General features: G+C 43.1%; 1 protein-coding gene across 1 annotated transcript in view; it reads right to left on the bottom strand.

Annotated features, from left to right (window-relative positions):
• Positions 1-25437, bottom strand: part of LOC101412058 (guanine nucleotide-binding protein subunit alpha-14) — a 236972-nt gene that overhangs the window by 22609 nt on the left and 188926 nt on the right. Inside the window, exon 3 of the mRNA XM_004477521.5 lies at positions 2453-2607. Within this exon, the coding sequence (XP_004477578.1) occupies positions 2453-2607 (155 nt within the window). The remainder of the gene's footprint in view (positions 1-2452; positions 2608-25437) is intronic.

Below are 25437 nucleotides of genomic sequence, written 5' to 3'. Positions count from 1 at the left end.
CAGGTGAAAGAATCAAATACCTAGGAACAAATTTAACCAAGGATGAAAAGGACTTGGATATGCAAAACAACAAAAAATTGCTAAAAGAAATTAAAGACCTAAATAAATGGAAGGACATGTCATGTCAAGTCCCCCCAAAGTGATTTACACTCCCAATCAAAATCCCAACATTCTCCTTTGCAAAAATTGAAAAACCAATCATCAAATTCATGTGGAAGGATAAGGAACCCCAAATAGCCAAAGCCATCTTGTAAGAGAAGAATGAAGTTGGAGGACTGATATTTACTGATTTCAAAACTTATTACAAAGCTGCAGTAATCAAAACACCATGGTACTGGCACAAAAAAGACATATAGACCAATGGACTCAAATTTAGAGTTCATAAATAAAGCCTCACATCTATGGCTAAGTAATTTTTGACAAGGGCGCCAAGTTCACTAGATGGGAAAAGAATAGTCTTTTCAATAAGGGGCACTGGAATATCTGGATATCCACATGAAAAGGAAGGAAAGTGGGCCCCTACCTGATGCCATATTCAAAAATGAACTCAAATGGATCAAAGTCCGAAATGTAAGAACTAAGCCTATAAAACTCCTAGATAAAAACATAGGGAACCATCTTCAGGATTTTGGATTAGGCAGTTGTTTCTGAGAGTTTACACCACAGAATGAACAACAGAAGAAAAGAATTGACAAATTGGACTTTATCAAAACTTTTGTGCAAAGGACATTACTAAGAAAGTGAAAAGACAAACTACAGAATGAGAAAATATTTGGAAACTATATATCTAATAAGGGCTTAGTATCCAGAATATATAAAGAAATCCTACAACAACAACAACAACAAAATTTAAGAATGGGCAAAGCAATTGAATATACTTGAATAGACATTTCTCCAAAGTAGTTATAAAAAATGACCAAGAAGCACATAAGATGTTCAACATCATTCACCATTAGGGAAATGCAAATCAAAACCACATTGAGATACCCTTTCACATCCCCTAGAATGACTATTACTAAAAAACCCCCCCCCCCAAAAAAACAAACAAACAAAAAACCCGGAAAATAACCACTGTTGGAGAGGCTATGGAGAAATAGGTACCCTTGTGCATTGTTGGTAGGGATATAAAATGGTTCAGCCACTGTGGAAAACAGTTTGGCAGTTCCTCAGAAAGTTAAGGAGAAACTTACAAGATGACTTGGCAATCCCACCTCTAGATATATACCCAAAATAATTGAAAGCCTGGACTTGAACAGATATTTGCACACAGATGTTCATAACCACATTATTCACACAGTTGCCAAAGGATGGAAGCAACCCACAGGGTGTACATCAATGGGTGAATGGTTAAACAAAATGTGATATATACATACAATGGAATATTATTCAGCCATAAAAAGTAATGAATTTCTGATACATGCAACAACATGGATGAACCTTGATGACATCATGTTGAGTAAAATAAGCCATACACAAAAGTACAAATATTGTATGGTTTCACTTACGTGAAATAACTAGAATGTGCAAATTCTAAGAGTCAGAAGTTAGAATATAGATTTCCAGTGGCAGGGGTTGGGATGGAGAACTGGGAGTTAACCTTTGGTACGGAGTCTGTTTGGGGTAATATAAAAGTTTTGATAATGAACGGTGTTGATGGTAGCACAAAATTGTGACTATAATTAACACCACTATATTGTATACTCGAAAGCTATTAAAATGGGAAATTTGTTTGTCATATATAGGTTATCACAGTAAAAATAAAGGGAAAAACATAGGACTGTACTACACAGAGTAAATCCTAATGTTAATTGTATAATAATATTGGATCATCAATTGTAACAAATGTACCACATTAATGTGAATGGTGAGAGTAGTAAAATGGAAACTCTATTGTACTTTCTGCATGATTTTTCTATAAACATACAACTTCTCTAAAAAGTTAAAAAAAAACTAGAGCTAGTGCGTAGGCCTTGGGAGATGGTCAGCAAGGGACTGAGCCTGCTTCATCTGCTGGGGACTCAGTACCTACCGCTCCCACTAGAGAGCAGCAGGAGATAAGCAACTAACAAGACGATGGCACGCACTGCTGGTCTAAATTTTCTGATTTGGAGGCAATTGGCTCTGCAGAGAAAGAGAGCACATGAGGAGGAAAGTGGAAGCCTGAAGCAGGCATATCCTGTTTAAATCAGGTAATTACAGCAACCCAGCTAAGATCAATCCCACTGACCTATCAGCCAGTTTGACCGAGCCTCTCGTTGAAAATGAGAACACGGGGAGAAAGGGTGGCTGTCCGCGCGGGAGAGATGGGGGGCCACAGGGTGACTGAAGGGTTTTATAAGGTTTTAAGATAAGGCACCAAGAAAGAAGAGGGGGCTCCACCCACGCCACCCCCGCAGCCAGATTCTTCTTTATAACTGAAAGCACGAGGTTCAGGCCGGCGCCCTGCGCTCACTATTTGGCGGAGTCCGAGAGCTGGAACTCCCTCCTCCGGTCGTAGCACTCCTGGATGCCCGCGTCCTGCCAGAGCTGCTTGATGGCCTCCACCTGGCTCCTGGATAAGGCGCAGACCTTGTCAACTTGCACTTCTCGGATTATCTGGGCATTTTCCTACTCAGAGGAAAGAGAACCTTCATTAGGCAAAGGAAAGGAAGCCAACACACAGGTGGTTTAGGGACAGCACTCGGTCCATGGGTTAAGGAGAATCACACAAGATAGGTGCAGGGGGCGTCCTCCGGGGGGCTGCTCATTGCCAGCCCCTCAGCAGCAGCCACTGGGCACAGGCGACCGCCCTGCTCAGCTCAGCCTGCAGCCTGGGGTCCCCGGCAGTAACCCTGGGGCCTTTTTCACCAGGATTCACCATTCAGTCCTGAATAGAGGCTGCCTGGAACTACCACCCACGCTTACATACTTTCCTTCCTTTCTAAATAAGAATGATTTGAAAATCTCCTAGCCGAGTGAGCGATTTTCAAATGACCTTTACTATTATCGGTGGCATACCCAGGGTGAGGGTGTGGACGCGGTCCACCTCGGTGCAGGCAGTAAGGAGATGAGTCCCCTTAGAGAACTGAAAAACAATATTAACACGGAGTAAATGTCAGGCTGCTTTTCAAGTTTAAATGATGAAAGGTTCCTTCCCACCAGGTGGACCACTGCCCTTCCCCCACGGTACACTCTATGCTGTATTATTATTATTGGCGTGATTCTTAAATAATGATTGCTCTATAACTACAATAGTTGTTAAGATCATTATTACTATGTTTATACCATTACTGCAGTTACCATTTATGGGCTACTTCCTATTTGCCCAGGGCTTTACATACATTATCTTACTTAATCAATGGGAATCAGCTTGAAGCCAGAAACCTGTCCAAACCTCAGAAAGTGAAAATGATACAGTTGGCCTGAATCCACATGCCCACATGTTGGCACACAGACTTAGCACCTCTTTCTTGGCTGCAAGTTGCTGCAGACCAGCAAATCCTGATGTGAGACACAGCCCTGCCTCTTCTTCCATCTCCCCCATCTCCCATCTCTCAGCATCTCCCAGCAATTAAATCAGGCAGAACGGGTTATTCTCTGCAGCTGTGAATCAGCCAAGTGCCCACTTGGCAGCAGCTATCTCAAGTGCGTATGGTAGCCCTTGAAAAGTTACACTTGTCCTGTATTGTTAACAGTCCAACAGGAGGCTGGAGAAAATGGGGGTCATATAGATTCACTTGGCTCAGGGCAAAACCTAGCCTGTGACTAAATCAATGTGACTTTGCCCCATATCAGTCACAAAAGTAAAAATAAAGTGAGGGGGAGTCTTCAGTCAAGGTATACGCAGGACAGATCAATGGGAAGTTCCCTGAACCAGGAATCAGAACCCTGTGTTCTAAGTAGTTGAGCTGGGACTTTTAAGGACCCTAAGTTTCCTGCCTTAGCATCTTCCTTTGTAAAATGAGCCAGTGATTTTCAGGGGAAGTATCAACCAAATGTAAACGGAATTAGCAGATGCCTAATAAATATTTCTTGTTTGGAAAAACAGGAAAACATCGACATCCTTTAAACAATGATTTATAATCCTGCCCCACTGCCACAATTTGCATCATATGCCCTATTCTTAGCCAAAGAAATAACGAAGAGTTAGCACACAGTTTGTACGGAGAAGGGCTGTCTCCCATCTCCTCTAGCCACTCTCCCTCCTCCATGAGAGCATCAGATGGTCTCTGTTCACCCTGGGCTCACTTCCCTCTGAAATCAAGGGTTACTACTCTGAGTCAAAACACCTGTTTTCCTATCATCTTCATAACAAGTCAGGAAATGCTGTGACGGCAGAGCCAGGGTATTTGTCCTTCTATACCAGAACCCAGCACAGCACCTGGCAAATGGTAGGACTCTTATTAAAGCATGTGCTCAATAAACATTTGTCATGCATTGAAAATATACCTATCTAAAGTAACACTTTGTCTCTTCCAGGGAGAAACTTTAAAGAGCCAGTGAGTAATTCACCACTTTCTCTTTCATTTGCCATGGTGATCTTGGAAGCATGTGATAAGATGAAGCCTCTATCACCAGAGTTCCTAAGCAACTACAATGAGTCAAGGCTCTCTAACAAACCATATTGGGTATATAGCATGAGTGAGAAATCAACCTTTATTGTGTTAACTAATCTGAACTTTGGGACAGCTTGTTACTAAAGTACAAGCTATTCTATTCTAAATGATACATGTTCTAATGGATAAACCCAGCCTTTGGCTCTTCCAGTCAAGAAGGAAAGTGGATTCCAGTGAGAAGCCACAGAGAATGAAGGCTTCTACGTAGGATACTGGAGGATGGGGATTGGAGAGAAGATAAAGACTTGAGTGCTCAGGTAATCAGGGGAGCTTAGCTAAGAGAAGAAGACATACTGCCAAGTGAGAAGAGTTTGGGGGGTCTATCTGGAAAGAAGAGGAAAACTCAGGCTCCTTGAAAAGCCCAACAATAGGACTCAGGTTTGGAGCAGCTTTAACTCAAGCGGCCCAGAAGTATTCTAAATCCAGAGGTCTCTTCTGTTATTGGCTCCTTCTGACAGCATTTGAGCCTTTCAGTCTTTTTCCTTTTATAAGTTATTTTGAAATAAGACATGCACGAATGAGGGGTAAATGTTACAGAGTTCTCCTATGCCTTTCAAACTTGCCCAGATATGAACATTCCCTTGCTCCATCTTTCACCACCTCTCCTTCTGTGTTGTGCATATACATATACACACTCACGCACAGCTACATACATGTATTTTCTTCTGAGATAATTGAGAGTAAGTTGAAGACACAATGCTGCTTTATCTCTAAAGGCTTTGGTAAGATTTCCTAAACACTAGGTCATTCACTTACATAATCACAGTGTAATGATCAAAATCAGGAAATTAAGGTGGACACATCATTATTATCTATTCCTCAGACTTTATACAAATTTTACCATTTGTCCCAGTAATCTTCTTTATCTGGGCCAGGACTCAGGATTCCGGTTGCCTTTAGTTGTCATGTCCAGATAAGTGTTGACTTAACTGGGAAGGTTTTTCTGTCAGAGAAGTTGATTTTGTCATTGAAGAAGAGTGGTGTGATTTTAGGCACAAGTCATTACGATGGTGGCTGGTATCGAGAGTGGCACAGAGACCACAGCTGAGGCAGTATCAGCAAGGACAGAAGAGCAGGCACAAGAATGATCTGTACCTTTACTCAAAAACATTTATTTATTGACGCCTAGAGCACGGATGACTTCTGAACACCAGCGATAGTATCCCTGTACAACTAACAGCAGGTTTTTGTGTGCATTCCCTTCTGGCGTGGTTAGTTTCCTGTCCAGGCACCTGACACAAGGACACGGGCATACTCCAGCTACCTCTGCAGTGAACACCTCTCTCAGACTGAGGCGTCTCTCGTACAACGTGGAAAACATTTCGTGCCATTTAATACCAACGTCTTCATCTCATGGAAAGAGGGGAAGAAAGGTTGGGAGAGGGTCAAGATTGGGTGGTCCTCCTTGGTAAGGGCATGTGGAGTTGGAGGTGGGTGGGCAGGTCCTGGGTGGAGAGGTCCAGAACTCAGGCAAATAAAGCGGGTCTGTACTCATAGGAGAGTCCCGAGGCTGGGGACATAAATGGAGTTGAAATCGCCTGACAGATTTGTTTACACGAAAAGAAAAGAAAAATCAAGGGCCTAAATGTAACGGGGCAAACCTAACAGGTATAGACACACGAGCACGTTCTCAAACCCTGAGCTAATATCAGGACTTTCCTCTTTGCCTTTCTCAAGCAAACCACCATTCTCACCGACCTGAAGAGTGAACACAGGAAACACGTCCTGCATGTGTGATTCAAACATTCCCAGAGGAACAGTAAAGGGAGCAGCTTCGGCAGCAGCGCCGTGTGGTCACCCACGTGGACCCGCAGCCCCGGCTGACAGGCCCGTGGAGCACTGGGAGCCCTCTGGCTGGGATCCGGGCCCTGCTGGACAGCTGCCCACCTCCACAGACGCACAGGGAGCCTTCGCTCCCGTGACCGCCCCAGGAGCAACAGGGCCCAGCAGCTGTCCCTCCACGGCCGACCTTCTACTGACTCAGGGGGTTTTTCCCCCAGAGCCAGGGAGCTAGAGTTCTTTTTTTTTTGGGGGGGGGGGGGTCAGAAATTAAGTATTTTCATTAAAATGTGTATTCATTAGCATATTCTAGCTGATTAAAGCTTAAATTAAAAATACATCATGTGTGTACCATGGTACGTAGTACTTATAAACCTCCTGAGCTTAGTGAAAAGAAGTGGGATACAGTTATATGATAAAGGGAAGTGGATGTGGCTCAACTGATAGAGCATCCACCTACCATTTGGAGGGTCCAGGGTTCGATCCCCAGGGCCTCCTGACCCGTGTGGTGAGCTGGCCCACGCGCAGTGCTGCCACACGCAAGGTAGTGCTATGCCATGCGGGGCGCCTCCGCGTAGGGGTGCCCCATGCGCAAGGAGAGCCACCCCACGTGAAAAAAGCACAGCCTGCCCAGGAGTGGCGCCGCACACACAGAGAGCTGATGTAGCAAGATGATGCAACAAAAAAGAGATGCAGTTTCCCAGAGTTGCTGGATAATGCAAGCGGATGCAGAAGAACACACAGCAAATGGACACAGAGAACAGACAATGGGGGGCAAGAGGAGAAAAATAAATAAAATAAATCTTTAAAAAAAAAAAGATCTGATAAAAATGAAATTTCTCTCTGATCCTGAATTTGACTTTCATATAATCACCACTACTCACTTTAACAAATACACAAAGATCCACGATTATTCTACATATTCTAAGTCAAAATGATGAAGTAAAATTTTCATGCTCTATAACCAACAACTTTAAAATGTCTCAAACATGACCTTGTAAAGAAAATACCAGGAAACTATGCTAGAGAAAGTTTTTCCTGTACAAAATAAAGAAGGGTCTTATGCTTCTGCTAAAGGCAGACTAGGAAATTTGGATCAACTCTCCTAAGGACAACAAGAAATGGTGGACAAAGTATTTTCAAAAATATGCATGAAGTATTAGAAAGCTAACAAGATAGTAATCACTGCTGGGCCAGAATGTAGAAGAGGATGATGCCCACGGAGTTGCTTGTCTTTCCCCTGGGCTTCTGCCTAGTCTGGGAAAGACACCTGTGAGTCGGAGCAATTCCTTTGTCAACGTGACAGGGCTAGGGTGACAGGTTAAAGTTTAAGGATTGGCAAGAGCAAAAGACCTCTGGTTTTGGGTTGGGATTCCCAAGGGCAGCTTTTAGGGGGCTGCAATTCTGCTTGGAATCATCACAATCTCAGAAACTGAGTAGCCCCAGACGCCTGGCAGAAGAAAAGGAAACTCCTCTTTGGAGTTTCGAAGGTAACCGTTTCCCTACCCTCAAAGTACTTTTTCAAATATGTGTCCAACACACCATCAAAAATAACCAGGCATGAGAAGATAGGACAACGAAAAATGGCAAGTAAAAAGATGGCAAAAGCTATACCCTTAAACGCTAACCAAAAGGAAGCCGGATTTGCTCTATTCGTATGAAAGTAGGCAAAGTAAAAAAGCATAACTAGGGAGAGAGAAGGATACTCAAACGACAAGTTCAGAAAGACATAACATTTCCAAATTTCTAGGTAGCTAATGACATAGGCTCGAAATACATAAAGCAAAATTTGACAGCTCTTAAAGGAAAAACAGATAAATCTTCGATCTTGGGGAAGAGTTTAACATAGCTCCTTTAATAACTGATAGAATACATACACCTAGAGTAAAGGCAGACAATGGAGACAGCATGACCAGCAAATTTGGCCTTATGGACACATACAACTCGGCACTCAAAATAACTGTAGGATACACACTTCCTTCCAAGCATACCTGTAGTATTTATAAAAATGACCATTTGCTTATTAAGATTTCATATAAAAATGTGATTTTCCAGCTTCTCCAGCAACTCTTAGCTAAAACAGGGACATGCTCTCAATTGCCCACCCTTGCCACCAACCCTCCCCACTCACTCTGCAGATATTTGAATACTTAACCACTGGTCAAAGCCAAGATTTTTCCACAAAGAGGTAATCTTCCACCACCCTCTGAATAGAAACTGAGCTTTTCTAACCCAATTCAAGATTTAATACCTGTTGAATCTTTTCCTATAAATGTCATTTATCCTCCACTTTTTATCTTCCTCTGTCTCCTCATCTTTTCTCTAACAAAACTAAATAACAGAGTTCACTTGCCCCAAACTGTTGGCTGAAAGGCCAAGTTATGAAATCTTTTCTTATTGGTCAAAATTTCTGTGAGTTCTGCTAAGAAAAAAGAAAATTTTAAAAATGTTAAAAAGTTCTTCCCAAAGCTCCTGTGGTAAATTATTTTGGTACAGATACCTGCAGTTACAATGATTGTTAATAATGCCATTGAGAGATAGGATGTGTGCCCTTGTACCGTGTCAACTTGGCTAACCTGCAACTCTATTTCCCACAATTCCCTTCCCTGGACTCTCCTGGTTTAGGGTGGGCTACAAGAGAAATCTGAAGAGATCTGGAAGGCAAAGTGAAGCAGCAGTCGTTAAGCTCTGAGGGTCACAGCAGCCCGGCTCCTACCTCGACCTTCCCCTTCAGCTTCTCCAAGTCCTGGGTCAGCTTCTCCATGTAGGGCAGACCCGCATGCGGGTCTGGGGCAAAAGCCTCCAGCCTCTTCTACACGTCACCTTTGTTGCTGAGATCGGATTGAGCGAGATGCAGGTTCCAACCTATCCTCATCCTCCCGAGGCCCACTTTGCCTTCGTGGGTTCTGGTTTGTCTTTGCAGGTTTCAGTTTGTCCTCTTTCCGCTCTGTCTCACATCTGCTTTTCTTCCTGCCTGCTAACCCTCCTTCCTGGAGAGACCCATCGCCAGACACACGCAGAGGCAAGAGCCTTCCAGTGACTTCTTCACAGCCACAACAGTTAGACAAGTTGGAATCCCGATCATAAAGCCCTTATTCCGTGTCACTCTTAGTGGCTCTGATACCCTGATCAAACCCAAACCGATACACCAGCAATTCCATTCTGACTCATACACTTCTACTTGGGGGCAAAATTCCCTATAAGCTTAGCCCAGGGGTGAGGAGCCTCAAGTGGGGCACTGGCAGCCGGACACATTCCTCCTTCAGGAAACGGGATCACACACCTGCTCCGCGCCGTCGCTCACACGGGCTGCTGGGAGTAACGGCAAACAGGACCATGTCCCCGCCCTTGTGGATGTCAGAATTACAGCGGTACATTTTGGTGGGAGCTACAACAGACTCACCCACAAAGGCTGAGGGATCAAAGACAAGGGGAAAGTTCAGTTGGGAGTGGGGGTGGGGCGGCCTGAAGGAGGTAAGGGGAAGGGGCTGTGTCCAGCATTCTCGCTGTGGGTGGGGACTCCCGAGCGCACCTGCCAGCGATGGCACGGCTACAGCGTGGAGGCCAAACTGGCTCTGCGATCTATCACCTTTCTTTCTTTTTTAAAGATATTTCAGTATCATTTTATTTATTTATTTATTTTTTTAAGATGTACTTTATTTATTTCTCCCCCCACCCCGCCTCGTTGTTTTGTGCTCAATGTCTCCTCTCTGTGTTCTTCTGTGTCTGCTTGACTTCTCTTTAGGAGGCACCAGCAACTGATCCTGGGACCTTCCAGAATGGGAGAGGGGTGCTTAATCTCTTGTGCCACCTCAGCTCCCAGGTCTGCTGCATCTCTTATTGTCTCTCCTCTGTGTCTCTTTTTGTTGCAGCGTCTTCCTACCCCAGTACTCCACATGGGCTAGCACTCTGCATGCGCCACTCCTATCACCTTTCTGTGAGGTGCTCTGGAAAGCAACTGAACCCTCAGGTCCTAGGGCTGAACCCACTCAAGGTGTAAGACAGCAAGCAACATCCTGGAAGCCCCCCGACCAAGCTGGGGGCAAGAAAGGATTGAGTATATTTGGCCAATTGAAGCTGCCTTTCAGAAAATCACTTGTATGGGGTCAAGCTGAACTGCATATGGCCAGAGGTCAGATAATTCAGGCAAGTTATATAGCAAGACGGGGGTTCAGACCCTGTCACCGTCGTATTCTCCCTCCTCTGCTCCCTCCTGCAAGGAGCTTTTTAGCCTTGCAGCACTTCATCATTTCGCTATACGCCTGTTTATTTTAGCAAGAGGAGAGCTGTCTCTTTTGTACAAGCACCTATCTGGAGAAGCTGCAGCACCTGCTGCTGTGCGGGACGCCAGGGTCTGTGCCACAGCCCACCCAAGTTCTCCCCAGAAGGGCCCACAATGACTGTATGCACAGCCCTGATGTCAAGAAGGGCAGGAGAGAACGAGAGGGCCCCAGGGAAAGGCAGAGAGGCCAAAAGGGAAGGAGACCAGAGATGCTGGGCTGGAGCTCTTAGATCACAGTCCTCTCAGCACGTTCAGGTATAAACACTTTTGCTCCCTCTGCTGGCTCTGTGTAAAGTCACAATCAGCTGCAAGAAATAAGGTTTCTCTGGTATTAGAGTGCCCACAGCCCCTCCAGACGACGCTGTGTAACAAAAGCTCACAGTAATGAACTTTTCAGTAATGAGCTTTTCTCAAGTCAAGAGCAGGTTGGTTTCAAATATGTGTTTGAAATGTCAGTTGTTAAGAGTTCAAATGATTTTTTTTCAGTAAGATGGAGACTACTATGGGTCCACCAAATCCTGTTTTATTTTCCTACTGGGCCCCTGGGTAGTGCTGTACTTCCCAGCTTCCCATGCCGTCAGGTGAGGTCCCATCACAGAATTCTGAGAGATGGCATTGAGGCTAAAGTGATGCTTGCTCCCAGCAGGCCTGGTTTTTAAGAACCTCCCAATGCAGTCCTCCACTCTTTCTTTTCCCATTTCTTAACTAAAAGGAGAGGCCAAGAGGAAGTGGAGCTTTGAGAGAAAAGGAGCCTGGATCTCTGAATGATTGTGTGGAGCCAAGTCACCTGTACCCAGGATCCAACTCACAGTGGATTGACATGCATGTGACCGAAAAATAGTTTTAGTTTGTTAAAACGCTGAGGTTTTGATGTTGGTTTATTAACAATAATACCCAATTTTTTTCTTTATTAGAGTAGTTGTGGGTTTACAGAACCATCATGCATAAAACACAGGATTCCTATATACCACCTTATTAGTAACACCTTGCATTATTGTGGAACATGTGTTACAATTGACAGCACATTTTAATAACTGTGCTATTAACTACAGCTCATGGTTTACCTTAAGTGTCACTGTGCAGTGTAGTTCCATGGATTTTTTAAAAAAATTTATTTTGTCACTATATATACAAACTAACATTTCCCCTTTTAATCACAGTCAGATATATATTTCAGTGCTGTTAATTACATGCACAATGCTGTGCTACCATCAACACCATCTGTTACCGAAACATTTCCATCATTCTAAATAGGAACCCTGTACAATTTAAGGCTTGGCTTCCCACTCCCTATCCCCGCCCTGCTAACCTATATTCTAGATTCTGACTCTATGAGTTTGCTTATTCTAATCGTTTCAAATCAGTGAGAGCATACAATACTTTTCCTTTTGTGTCTGGCTTATCCCACTCAGCATGACGTCTTTAAAGTTCATCCATGTTGTTGCATGGATCAGCACTTCACTCCTTTTCATGACTGAATAATATTCCTTTGTGTATACATACCACATTTTATTTATACATTCTTCGGTTGATGGACACTTGGGTTGCTTCCATTGGTTGGCAGTTGTGAATAATGTGGCTATATACACCGGGATGCTAATAGATGTTTGTGTTCCTGTTTTCATTTCTTTGGGTATATTCTGAGTAGTGGCATTTCTGGGTCATATGGTAGTTCTAACTGAGCTTTCTGAGGAACCACCAAACTTTCTTCCCCAATGGCTACATCATTTTACCTTGTCACTAGCAATGAATGACTTCCAATATCTCCACATCCTCTCTGATACTAATTTTCTTTTTTTTTTAAATTGTTGTCATTCTAATGGATGTAAAATGGTATGTCATTATGGTTTTGATTTGTATTTCCCTGATAGCTAATAATGTTGAGCATCTTTTCATGAGCTTTCTGGCCATTTGTATATCTTCTTTGGAGAGATCTCTATTCAAGTCTTTTGCCCATTTTTAAAAATTGGGTTGTCTTTTTGTTGTTAAATTGAAAGATTTCTTTGTATATTCTGGGTATTAAGCCTTTATCAGATATGTGGTTTCCAAATATTTTATCCCATTGTGGAAACTGTCATTTTGCTTTCATGATAAAGTCCTTCGAGGCTCAAGAGTTTTCCACTTCGATGATCTTCCATTAATCTATTTTTTCTTTTGTTGCTTTTGCTTTCAGTGTAATGTCTAAGAAACCATCTTCTAACACAAGGCCCTGGAGATGCTTTCTTTTGTTTCCTTCTAAGAGTTTGATAGTTCTAGCTCTTATATGTAGGTCTAGGATCCATTTCAAGTTGATTTTTCTATAAGGTGTGAGGTAAGGCACACATTGTTTATTTGTACCCTGACAGCAAGTGAGGACAAAGAGCCTGGAGCAGTGCACTGGAAGTTTTATGGACCAGGCCTGGACACAGGGGCCTTCACTTCTGGACACCATCCACAGTTACATGGTTCAACCCGACGGCAAGGGAGGCTAGGAAATGCATCTTTCTGGGTGCTCAGGTGAAAAGTGAAATGGGATTTGGTGAATATATTACATTGACTCTGCAACACACATATTATCATGGACTCTTCTGTTTCACCACAATGATTTCTAGGTTTGTAGGGTACTTATGTGTACTTCTGTATAGATCAGTGGTCAGCAAACCATGTCCTGTGGACCAACTCCAGCTCAGAGACCTTTTTTTTTAAAAGATTTATTTTATTTATTATTTCTCCCTACCCCCTCATTGTTTGCACTTGCTGTGTCTGTTCATCTTCCCTGTTTCTTTAGCAGGCACCAGGAACTGAACCCAGACCTCTGATATAGGAGGGAGGTGTCTAATCACTAGAGCCACCTCTGTTCCCTGCTTTGTTGTGTCTCGTTGTGTTTTTCTTCTTGTGTCTCCTGTTGCATCACTTTGTTGCACCAGCTTGGTGCATCTGCCCACCATGTCAGCTTGCTGTCTTGCTTGTCTTCTTTAGGAGGCACCGGAACCAAACCAGGGACCTCCCATGTGGTAGGCGGGAGCTCAATTGCTTGAGCCACATCTGCTTTCCTCAAAGCCCTTTTTGGTTGTTGCTAATTTTAAACTTTTTATTTTTAAATACTTTCAAACTTACAGGACAGTTACAAAAACAATACAAATGCCATATGGACAACCCCAACATACCCCTATCCCTCCGGATAGCCAGATCACCAATTTTAACATTCTGTCACATTTTCTGTATCATTCTCTCTCTCAATATCTCAAGCTACCTATCTATCCATCTTTTTATCAACCCATTTTCTGAACCACAGACTGTCTAATAAAGCTTTATTGGAACACAGTCCCACTGTATCACATTGTCCTGCTGCATCTACACTACAATGGCATTGTTAAGTCATCACAAAAGAGACTTCTTGGCCAGCAAAGCCAAGATATTTGTTATCTGGCCCTTTACAGAAACTTTTGGGAAGCAGATGTGGCTCAAGTTATAGGGCTTCCGCCTACCGTATGGGAGGACCTGGGTTCAATCCCTGGGGCCTCCTGGTTAAAAGGAAAAGAGAACAATGTGCCCACATGGTGAGCCAGTGCCCGCTCTGTGAGCCGAGTGCCCACATGAGTGCCTATGCGGCAAGCCAGTGCCCACACGAGTGCATCACACAGCAAGATGATGACGCAACAAACGAGAGACAAAGGGGAGAGTCAAGGTGAAGCACAGCGGAGACAGGAACTGAGGTGGCGCAAGTGACAGGGAACCTTTCTCCAAATCAGAGGTCCCCAAGATCGAATCCTGGTGACTCTTTGAGGAGAAAAACAAAAAGAGAAGTAGATACAGATCACACAGCGAATGCACATGGACGACAAAAACAGCAGGGTGTGGGAAGGGAGGCAGGAGGGGAGGGAAAAAAAAGTACAAAGTACCTGTGCGATATTTTAAAAAAAGAAAAAAGAAAATGTTTGCTGGCCCCTGATACAGACAGATAATTTCTAATGAGCATCTATGTAGAACACAGCTGGAATCTTAGCCCTCTCATTCACTGATTCATTGGGCATACAGTTATTAAGCCCCAACTTTTTGCCAAGCATTATGCTAAATACAAGGAGACGACTCTGAAAAAAATACTACCTTTCCCTCAAGCTTCCAGTTTCCACTGGAACGATGTTAAGAAATGAAAAGGGTATGGAAAAAAGAACCCTCTAAAAATTCCACTTAAGTGAATTTCCTCAACTCTTTGGAATTTTCAAAGGGCAATGCCCACACCTAATTTAGATAGTGGACATTCCCTACGACTGGAAGCAGATTGTAAATACCAAACAAAAACACCACCCAGTGGAAAACGTTGGAATTGTTCTCTTTCACAAAATTCATTTTCCCATTTCTTTTTTTCCCCTCTTAATTACTTCCTTAAGCAGGTCATTTCATTCTGTGCTAGATCCCCTGAGGTTTAATATTACATTGTTTTACAAAGTTTATGCTGTGTCAGCCAGCAGAAACTAGAGCCAAGTGATCAGACTTTTCCAGAGAATCTGAACTCTAAGATCAGCTGGTCCGAGAGTAAATGGACATTCCTGTATTCTTCCTGGGGTGCTGCTGTCAAGGGAAGCCATGGGCAAATATATACATGCATACATATCGATATCCATCTCTATCCATCTACATTGATATTCTCTAAGGCAACTCCAAAAAAAAAAAATCCCCCTTGTAATACAGGTTTCATATTTAAACAAATGCAAATAAAAGGAAATGCCAGATTCAAGCATTAGCTCAGTCACACCACTAGACAGGTGCATCCAAAGCTGAGCTGAAGAACAAATATTAAGAAATAAGGTTCCTGGGATGGCACTGAGCCAGAGCTTTATCTGTATGTCTCTCTTTAAAGGCCACCTTAGGTCCAGGCATATTTCTAGAAACTCCCTGTTTGTGCCTCACAATGATTCAGACGCTTTCCCTCCTCCCTCCCCAGGCATGAACATTAGAAACAGCAGAGGACTTGGAAAATCAGGAGGATTAAGTGGTCCCAGACACACTGGAAACTAGGGTTGGGAGGAAGGGCATTTGGTATTTCAAGGCCCTTTGCATTCTCAGGGTATTTGGCCCAGGGATGGCAGAATTCTGGGACTTTGGAATTCTGTTTCCCAGTGGGTCAGACTAAATTAAATGCTCTTCTGTGCCTCCGCCCTGGATTCTTCTGGCTCACTGGGCTTGAGTCTTGATTTACACGATGGGATACAGCAGGGTAAGATGAGAGGGCTCTTCTTGTGTCTAAACATTTCTGTTCACTAGGGCACAGAGTCAGCCCCAGGCAAAATATAAAGGGTTTAGCACAGTGTCCAGACTCTCAGTAGAAGGTAGCAGTTGTCATCCTCGTCCTCGTTCGCTTTCCTTGGGTCTGCCTAATGCCTGTACCTTCACACTGCCTCAAAATAGTTAAGCAAGGGAAGCGGATGGAGCTCAGGTGATAGGGCCTCTGTCTACCATATGGGAGGACCCGGGTTTGATCCCTGGGGCCTCCTGGTAAAAAATAAGAAGAGAGAGTGGGCCTGCGTGGGGAGCCAGTACCCCTGTGGTGAGCCAAGTGCCTGCACGAGTGAGTCACGCAATGAGATGATGACTCAGCAAAAGAGGGATGAAGGAGAGCGTCAAAGTGAAGCACAGTGGAGACCAGGAACTGAGGTGCTGCAATTGACAGGGAACCTCTCTCCACATCAGAGATCTCCAGGATTGAATCCTGGTGAATCCTAGAGGAGAAAGACGAGAAGAGAAGGCAAAAAAACCCCACAAAGAACATAGAGACAGAAGATCACACAGCGATTGGACACAGACAGCAAAAACAGCAGGGCAGGGGAGGGGAAGAAAAAAAAAGTTAAGCAATACTAACCCACTTGTTAGTGATTTAGTTTAATAATAGCTTAAGCCCCAAGTGTGTCTGCATTTTTAGAAAGGATGTGTAGAGAGGAATGGACTCCTGGAAGAATAAATCCCAAGTATCCAAAGATCAACCCATGCAGATTTTTTTAGATCCTAGAGATTCCCGGAAAACCATGAGATCATCCTGGAGGCAGCTGTCAGCTGTGCTTCTTGGGGCTGTAGAAACCTGCTGCCACATTCCTACCATCAAGCCCTCCGGATTCAGCTGGGGTTGGGGTGGGGCAGAGGAGAAGCATTTGATCTGCAAGGTGACTGCTGGGCATGGCTCCAGGTGGCGAAAATCCTAGCTCTGGTTCAGCCCTTTCCCACGTTCATCATTAGGTAACCACAGAAGGCACTATTTGGGTGGAGTGGGAAGGGGAAGAGAATGATGAGAAGCACTGGGAATTTTGAGGCAGTGATACACATCAAAACATCCTTTGATAATTCCACATTCCCTTGGCACTGGTATACCCACCTCAAGCTTTCACACCTAATGGAACACAGCTGCCAACACCCTTGAGAAGTTAAGGGACTCAGAATATGATCTCAGCTCATCTACCAATAAGGAGCTTTAGATAATTCATCCTGACTGCAGGGCCTAGATTTCCTCATTTGTAAAATGGGGTGGGAGGGAAGCAGCTGTGGCTCAATCAGCTGGGCTCCCGTCTACCATATGGGAGGCCCTGGGCTAGCGGACCGGGGCCTCCTTGTGAAGGCAGGCTCACCTGCACGCTGTGGAGCGCTGCCAGTCCGGGCGCCGCAGAGTGCCAACTCAGCGAGGTGACGCAACAACAAGGGAGAAAAGAGGGGGGGGAAAAAAAAACATAGAAGAGCACACAGCAAATAGACACAGAGAGCAGACAACAAGCAAGCCACAAGGGAGGTGGGAATAAATAAAATAAATATAGACACAGAAGAATGCACAGTGAATGGACACAGAGAGCAGACAGCAAGCAAAAAAAGCCATGGGGGGGGGGAGCATAAAAAATGGGGTGGGAAAGGGTATATGTGTGATCTTTGCAAGAATAGCATTCTATAATGCTGAAGAATGCTTTCTTTAATTATAAGGTTTCATCAACATTTATTCTTGTGAACACACTTCCTTCAAATTATAAAGGAAAACACATCCACCAAAAATGTTCTTTGTAGAGAGCCCCAAAGCAATCATCACACATTTTAGGGAATGAGAGTGAATTATACCTATTTGAGGACGTAAAGAATTGACACCATTAAAGAACAAGGACCTCAAGTCCATGAAGTTGGAATGTCCTTCCATTTTTTGAAAGTCTCCTTAACTTTCTTTTATCAATGTTTTATTGTTTTCTGAATACAGGTCCTTTATGTCCTTGGTTAAGTTTATTCATAAATATTTGATTCTTTTAGTTGTTGTTATTAATGGAATTTTTTTCTGATTTCCTTCTCAGATTCCTCATCAGTAATGTATAGAAATACCATTGATTTTTGCATATTAATCTTGTATCCTGTCACTTTGCTGAACTCATCTATTCTAGTAGCTTTGTTGTGGATTTTTCAGCATTTTCTAGATATAGGGCCATATCATCAGTGGATAATGAAAGTTTTACCTATTTCTTTCCTATTTGGGTACCTTTTATTTCTTTAATTTAGCCTAATTGCTCTAGCTCGCACTTCTAGCATAATATTGAAAAACAGTAGTGACAGTTTTTCAAGATAGTGGGCATCCTTGTCTTGTTCCTGATCTCAGCAGGAAAGCTTTCAGTCTTTTACTGTTGAGTACAATGATACCTATAGGTTTTTCATATATGCACTTTCCCATATTGAAAAACTTCTTTTCTTCTTTTCTAAGAGTTTTTATCAAGAAGGGTTCTTTATTTTGTCAAATGCCTTTTCTGCATCAGTCAAGAGGATCATGTGATTTTTCTTTAATTTATTAATGTGGTTTATTACACTAATTGATTTTCTTGTGTTGAACCACCCTTGCATACCTGGGATAAAACCCACTTGATCATGGTGTACCATTTTTTAAGTGTGTTTTTGGATTCAGTTTTCAAGTATTTTGTTGAGGATTTTTGCATCTATATTCACTAGAGATATTAGTGATTTACAGATTCAACTCCTAGAAGAAAATATAGAAAAACATCTTCAAGATCTTGTGGTAAGCAGTAGTTCTTAAACCTTATACCCAAAGCAGGAACAACAAAAGAAAAAAAAAGATAAATGGAACCTCCTCAAAATTAAACACTTGCATCTCAAAGTATGTCAAAAGGGTAAAAAGGCAGTTACTCAATGGGAGAAAATATTTGGAAATCACATACCCCAAAAAGGTTTAATATCCATGATATATAAAGAAATACTAAAATGCAACAATAAAAGACAAAGACCCAATTAAAAATTGGGCAAAATACTTGAACAGATTTTGTCCAAAGAAGAAATACAAATGGTGAAAAAACACAGGAAAAATGTTCAACGTCACTAGCAGTTATGGAAATGCAAATCAAAACTACAGTGAGATATAATTTCATGCCTATTAGAATGGCCACTATTTAAAAACTCATAAAAACTACAAATGTTGGAGAGGATGTAGAGAGGTAGAAATACTTATTCACTGTTGGTACAAATGTAGAATGGTACAGCTACTGTGGAGGACTGCTTGGCAGTTCTTAAGGAATTTGTATATAGACTTGCCATGTGACCCAGCAATACCACTACTGGGTACATATCCAGAAGAACTTAGAGCAATGACATGAACAGACATCTGCACACCAATGATCAAAGAGGTATTGTTCACAATTGCCAAAAGATGGAAACATCTCAGGGATCATTGACTGATGAAGGGATAAACAAATTATGGTGTATATGCATGATGGAGTATTATGCAGCTTTAAGGAGAAATGAGTCATGAAGCATATGACAACGTGGAAGAACCTGAGGACATTATATTGAGTGAAGCAAGCCAGACACAAAAGGACAAATGCTGTGTGATTGTGCTATTATGAACTAAATATATTGTGTAAACTCATGGAGGTAATATGTAGAATATAGGACACCAGAAAATAGAATGAGGGTAGAGAATGGAAAGCTGAGAACTACTTTGTGCAGAATTGGTAAAAGGTTGTTTGCAAATCTTTGGAGATGAATAGAAAAGGTGAAAACACATCATAGTGTTTGTAACTAACCGAAGTATTATATGGTATGACAGGGGTTGAAAGGGAAAGTCTAAGGCCATGTATAATCCTAGAAGGAAAGCTAAAAAACGTAACATGGGACTGTGTAACATAGTGAAACCTTGTGTGAAATACGAATATGGGTAATATTGCATATATAAGATTGTTTTTACAAAATACAAAAACAAACTAGAGAGATAGAAACAGCATAGCAGCTATGTACGGGAGGGGACGCATAGAGAGATTGAGAGTTGAGAAGTTTTTTTTGTTTATTGTTATTGTTGGAATAATGAAAATGCTCTAATAGTGACTAAAGTGATGAATGCACAACAATGCAACTCTACCAAATACCATTGATTGTATGCTTTGGATGGATTTATTAATATATACCAATAAAATTGATTTGTGAAAAAAAAAAAAGAAGAATCAGGACCAGTTACCACACAGAACTAAAGAGGTGGGAACATTTCTGTTGCTGGGCCCCAGGGCCAAGGCTGCTCTGACCCTGGGTGTCACAGGACGCGCAGCTCTACGTGCTGGCCCTTCTCTCTCCTGTTTCACACACAGCTTTAGAAGAACCAGGAGGACAACATCAAAGGCAGTTACCCCAAAAGACACCATCTCCCTCAAATCTTTCCTCTCCTTGCACCTTCATCGGTAACCCTGAGGGCTGCAGACCCCCAGGCCCACCCTTCCACTCCAGCAGGACTGGGCCAATACATCACAAAGCTGCCCCCTCCCCTGCTCACAGAACCACGGGAGACTCTATTGTGAAGGAGGTGAAGGAACCCTGTTGGGATCAGTGCAAAGGGTCCCTGTCTTTAAGCATCTCAAAGTTTTACAAACAACCAAGTTTCCTAATATATTCTTTTTAAAAAACCCTGACTGAGCAACCAAGTGAACATGTCTAAGTGACAGGCATGGCCTCTTAGAGTCCCCACAGTCCAGGAACACTGTATTCCCTAGCAGATGGCCAACTCACCACATGGTGGTATCCCGCCAGGCCCCAGGACACGCAGCCACAAATCTACAGAGCCTGATTTGGGAGAGCCACTAACCAGAAAGGGACAAAGACCAGTGCAGATCTAATTAAGACATTACTTGATCCAGAATGACTGAGAAATACCCTGGGCTTTTCTGCAAGTGTGGGATAGATATCCAGGCAAGCAGCAGTCTCCAAGGCCTCTGAAGTCACCAAAGCCTTTACATTTGATGTGGGAAATGTAAGAATTTGCTTTGCAAAGCATGGCTGCACGCCAGAGCCCGGTGGAGGGTTTATCAGTCATGTCTCTGCTCTCTCACCCATATCAAATGTTGAAACAAATGATATTTATGGACAATTTTTCTGCAGTATGCATATTCTGGCTATGTCTTTATCAGCATTTCCCAGAGCAGGTGATTATATAGAACACTACTTCACAAAATGTTGGTATTGAAAACAAAATTCCTCATCCAAATAACTTCGTCATCCAGGTTTTTAAAACCACAGAACTTCTCAGAACTTGTGTGTATGTTTATGTGTGTGTGTATCCCTCATGCACAGAAATCTTAGTCTCTTGTTCATCAACGTACCCCAAATGCTTAGAATGGTGACTGGTACATCAACACTGTTAGAATAAATAAATGAATGTTCCATTAAAATCTTTACACTTAGTCAATAAAGATAAACTATATATAAGTCAAGGAGCAATGTGCATTCACGGGATGCAACAGTTCATGGATATATGCAACTATGCACATCAAGTTCTTAAGAATTTGGTCACCTAGAAAGAGAATGCACACGTGCATAATAGGGAACAAAAGGAAACTACAGCAGGCTCTTATCAACAAATGCAACGTTTAGCGATTACTTGCCAAACTGAGCAAACATAGGCAGTCATAAGTCTGTAGCTACAAGACATACAACAACATCAAGTGGGGAAGTCCAAGTAGGTCAGAACCTTGAATGTGCTAATTTCATTATGAGTTTCCAAAGAGGGGGTTTAGGATACACTACTTGCCAAATTCATGTAGCTTAAGTGGCAGATGGGCCCCATTTTCCTTTAGGGTATAACTGCCTCAGACCTCAGCTAATTCCATGGCTTGTGAACCTCAGAAGCACTTCCACAGTTTCTGCTCATCCCCAGGGGTTAAATCTTCATGGCTCAGTATCTTCTTCATTTGCACAGGCCCAAAACTCAGCACTTCTCACTCTGAGCATCCAATCTGTTCAAAATTTTGGGTTTCACCAAGAAGGGCCACACTGCAGCCTTCTACCATCTCAGCTGTTCCCTCTTCCCTCTCTACTTCTCAGCCACCGCTCCTGAATCTTTGGCCTTTAGGGGCTCCAAATTCTTCACCTTGTCTTAAGGGAATCACTTCCCCTTTCCTCTCACCCCCAGGCATAGGGGAAGAGGGCTGGGATTCTACCCCTAAACTTGCAAACCTAATCCTGCTTTCAAGATCCTCCTTTGCTTTTGGATGGTCCACCACCCCTTTTCCTTCCTTTGATTATAATTGTCTTGGGGAAATTACCTTTCTCTCAACATGGGAACCCTGGAGAGTCTGTTGATTGAGGTCTCCTGCTCTCTGCTGGCTAAGTGCCAGCCCACTCAGACTTTACCGAGACTTTGACTCTTCAGCAGAGTTATGAGATAACAGGAACAACAGGGGGATAGGAGCAGAGCAAATTGTTGCATAATTTTGTGGCATGGTGCGATCAAAGCTTTCCTTGGTAGTGGCACCCCAGCAACTTCAGGGACTGAAGTTGGACTTCTCCTAAATTCCATGACTTCCACTACAGCCTTTCCATTCTTCTACTTACATTAGCCAGCTTATTTCTGTTGCTTTGAACCAAATAACCTTTCTCCCCAACCAGAACAGACGCCTTCTCTCTAATACAAATAGTTGGGTCTGTTATAAAAGTTTTCCTCTCCTCATGGTACATCTATTAACATGTCCCTCTATTAATTGTTATATTAAGGGTACTTTAGGAAATACACTTGATGTTCTAGGCTTTATTTCTCTATCTATCCAAAAGCTGTGGACTTCAACCATATGGTCAGTATTAGTTTTCTTTTGCTGCACAACGAAAATTCACAAACTTAGCTTAAAACAAACCCTTTTATTATCTCACAGTTTCTGTAGGTCAGAAGTGCAGGGGAAGTGGATTTGGCTCAACTGATAGAGCGTCTGCCTACCACATGGGGGGTCCAGGGTTCAAACGGAGGACCTCCTGACCCATGTGGTAAGCTGGCCCACACGGAGTGCTGATGTGCTCAAGGAGTGCTGTGCCATGCAGGGGTGTCCCCCACGTAGGGGAGCCCCATACGCAAGAAGTACGCCCAGTAAAGGAAAGCCGCCCCGCACGAGAAAAGCACAGCCTGCCCAGGAGTGGCACCGCACACACGGAGAGCCAACGCAGCAAGGTGACACAACAAAAAGACACAGATTCCTGGTGCTGCTGACAAGAATCCAAGCAGACACAGAAGAACACACAGCAAATGGACACAGAGAGCAGACAATGGGGGGGGGGGGGGGTAGGGAGGGGGAGAGAAATAAATAAAAAATAAATCTTAAAAAAAAAAAAGTGCAGACAGAGCATATGTACCTGGGTTCTCTGCTCAGGGTCTCAAAAAGCTAAAATCAAGATGTTTGCCAGGTTGCATTCTCTGCTGGAGGTCAGGCTCCTCTGCCATGCTTATTCGAGTTATTGGCAAAATCCAGCTCCTTTTCATCAATGGTAACAAATGTTCCATACCACTGCAGGGTGTTGGTGGGGGGACGGTGTAGGGGAATGTGTTTTATGCATGATAATTTAGTAGACTCACAACTTCTCTAACAAATAAAAAAAATTCAGTTCCTTGCCGCTGTGGGACAGATGTCCCATTTTCTTGCCAACTATCACCTGATGGGCCCTCTGTGCTCCTAGCCATGGGGGTTCCTCACAGCACGGCAGCCTGCTTCAGAGCCAGCAGGAGAATCTCTCTGACCTCTCGGTCTCTTTTAAAGGGCTGATTAGGTCAAGCCAGCCAGGATAATCTTCCTTTCGATTAAAGTCAACTGATTAAGGACCTGAATTACATCTGGAAAACCCTGTCACCTTTTTCAATATAATGTAGCCTAATCAGGGAGTGAGAGCCACACTCAGGGGGAAGGGGTTATACAGGGCGGGTGGGTGTGGGCAGGAGTCTTGGCCCCACACTAGAATTCTGGCCCCCATATGGGCTTGCTCACAGCTCTGAGGAGCACAACCGCCTCTTTTCCCCCCTTTGGCCTAGAGGAGTGCCTGTGACACCCACTGTAAAGCCGTGGTTGGGGCTAGGCTATGACATCATTAGCATTTCCCATATACTGCCTCACATAAGAAATGCTAGTTTTTAGAATTAAGGACTGAGAACAAGTACGTGTCCCTGAGAGTGGTAGGTTTTGCCTGATGGTCCATCAGAATCCTATTAGTGAAACTGATCCTTTTTTTTTTTAGGAAGTACCAGAGGTTGAACCCAGGACCTTGTACATGGGAAGCAGGTGCTCAGCCACTTGAGCGCTCCCCTATGGTTTCATTTTAGCTAGTGGTAAGCACAGAAACAAACATTTGGCTAAGTCTAAGCAACTCAGTACAAGTTTATGAAGACTCATGTCCTATAATAACTATGTTCTATTCCACCAGCACCCCCAGGCTTTTACTTTTACCTTAATTCACAAATTTTTCTGGCAATGGGATTTTTTTAAAGGTACATATTCTTATAACCTGCATCCAATGTTTTCTGTAAAGAATAGGGAATACAAATGATTTAATGAAATAATAGCAATAGCTAATATTAGCTGAGCCATTATTCTGTGACCACCTGGTATAAGCATTATCTCATTTGATCATTCTGACAACCCTATGAGGTGAGGTTGTTTTTAATGTCCCTATTTATCAGATGGGGAAACTGAGGCTTAGAGATGCTAGGAGGCAGTAAGGTTGGAACAGTCATTCTTGCCTAATCTGCTGGATGCTAGAGCCACTGGTCTTAATCAACATGCTCTACTGATTTAAATACATTCCCATTTGAAAGGGAGGAAGAAGTGCTGGCTGCGGTTGCCTGTGACCATTGAGACAAGTTAGAGGTCACGCTACAAGCGGGGAGAACCAGAGGAACGGTTTTCTACGCTCCTAGTCTGGCAGCTGCTCGTCTGCCACCTAAAATGATGTTCTTTGGAATTCAGAACGTAATCGCCAACCTCCTTCTCAAAAGACAGGGAGGGAGGGACCATACATAAGATTTCCAAATAGTCACCAAGTAACTAGGAGTAAAATGGGTTCACCTTAAAAGAGAATGTGGAAAATGAGAATTAGTAATGCCCAGGCCTGGTATTCTTTAACCCTTACTCTAAAGCAGGGGTTCTTAACCAGGGGTCTGTGAGCTTGAATTGAAATTTTTTAAAAAACCACTTTTATTCTTGAGGGGACATGTTGGTACAGGCGTGATACATTTATTAAATAATACAAAGTATGGTGTGGACTTGTAAGGGGTCCGTGGTTTTCACTTGACTGGCAAAGGGGTCCAGAGGGGAACAAAAGAGGTTAAGAACCCCTGCTCTAAAGGATATTGCTTATACAACAAAGTTCCTAAAATCAGTGAAGAACTGTTGAGGGTAGTTTATGTCAGTATCAGTGTGATGTTCATAGGAAAATAAGCATCGTCGATTAGATTACATACTTACCTAGGTCCACAAATAGCCATGCCTGGGACAGCCGGGCCTTGGGTTGAGGTTGCTCGAATGGGGCAGCTGCCCTACCTGC

This window comes from Dasypus novemcinctus, chromosome 8 (assembly GCF_030445035.2).
Source record: "Dasypus novemcinctus isolate mDasNov1 chromosome 8, mDasNov1.1.hap2, whole genome shotgun sequence".
Classification (NCBI taxonomy): Eukaryota; Metazoa; Chordata; class Mammalia; order Cingulata; family Dasypodidae; genus Dasypus; species Dasypus novemcinctus.
This window is presented reverse-complemented; position numbering and strand designations above follow the sequence as displayed.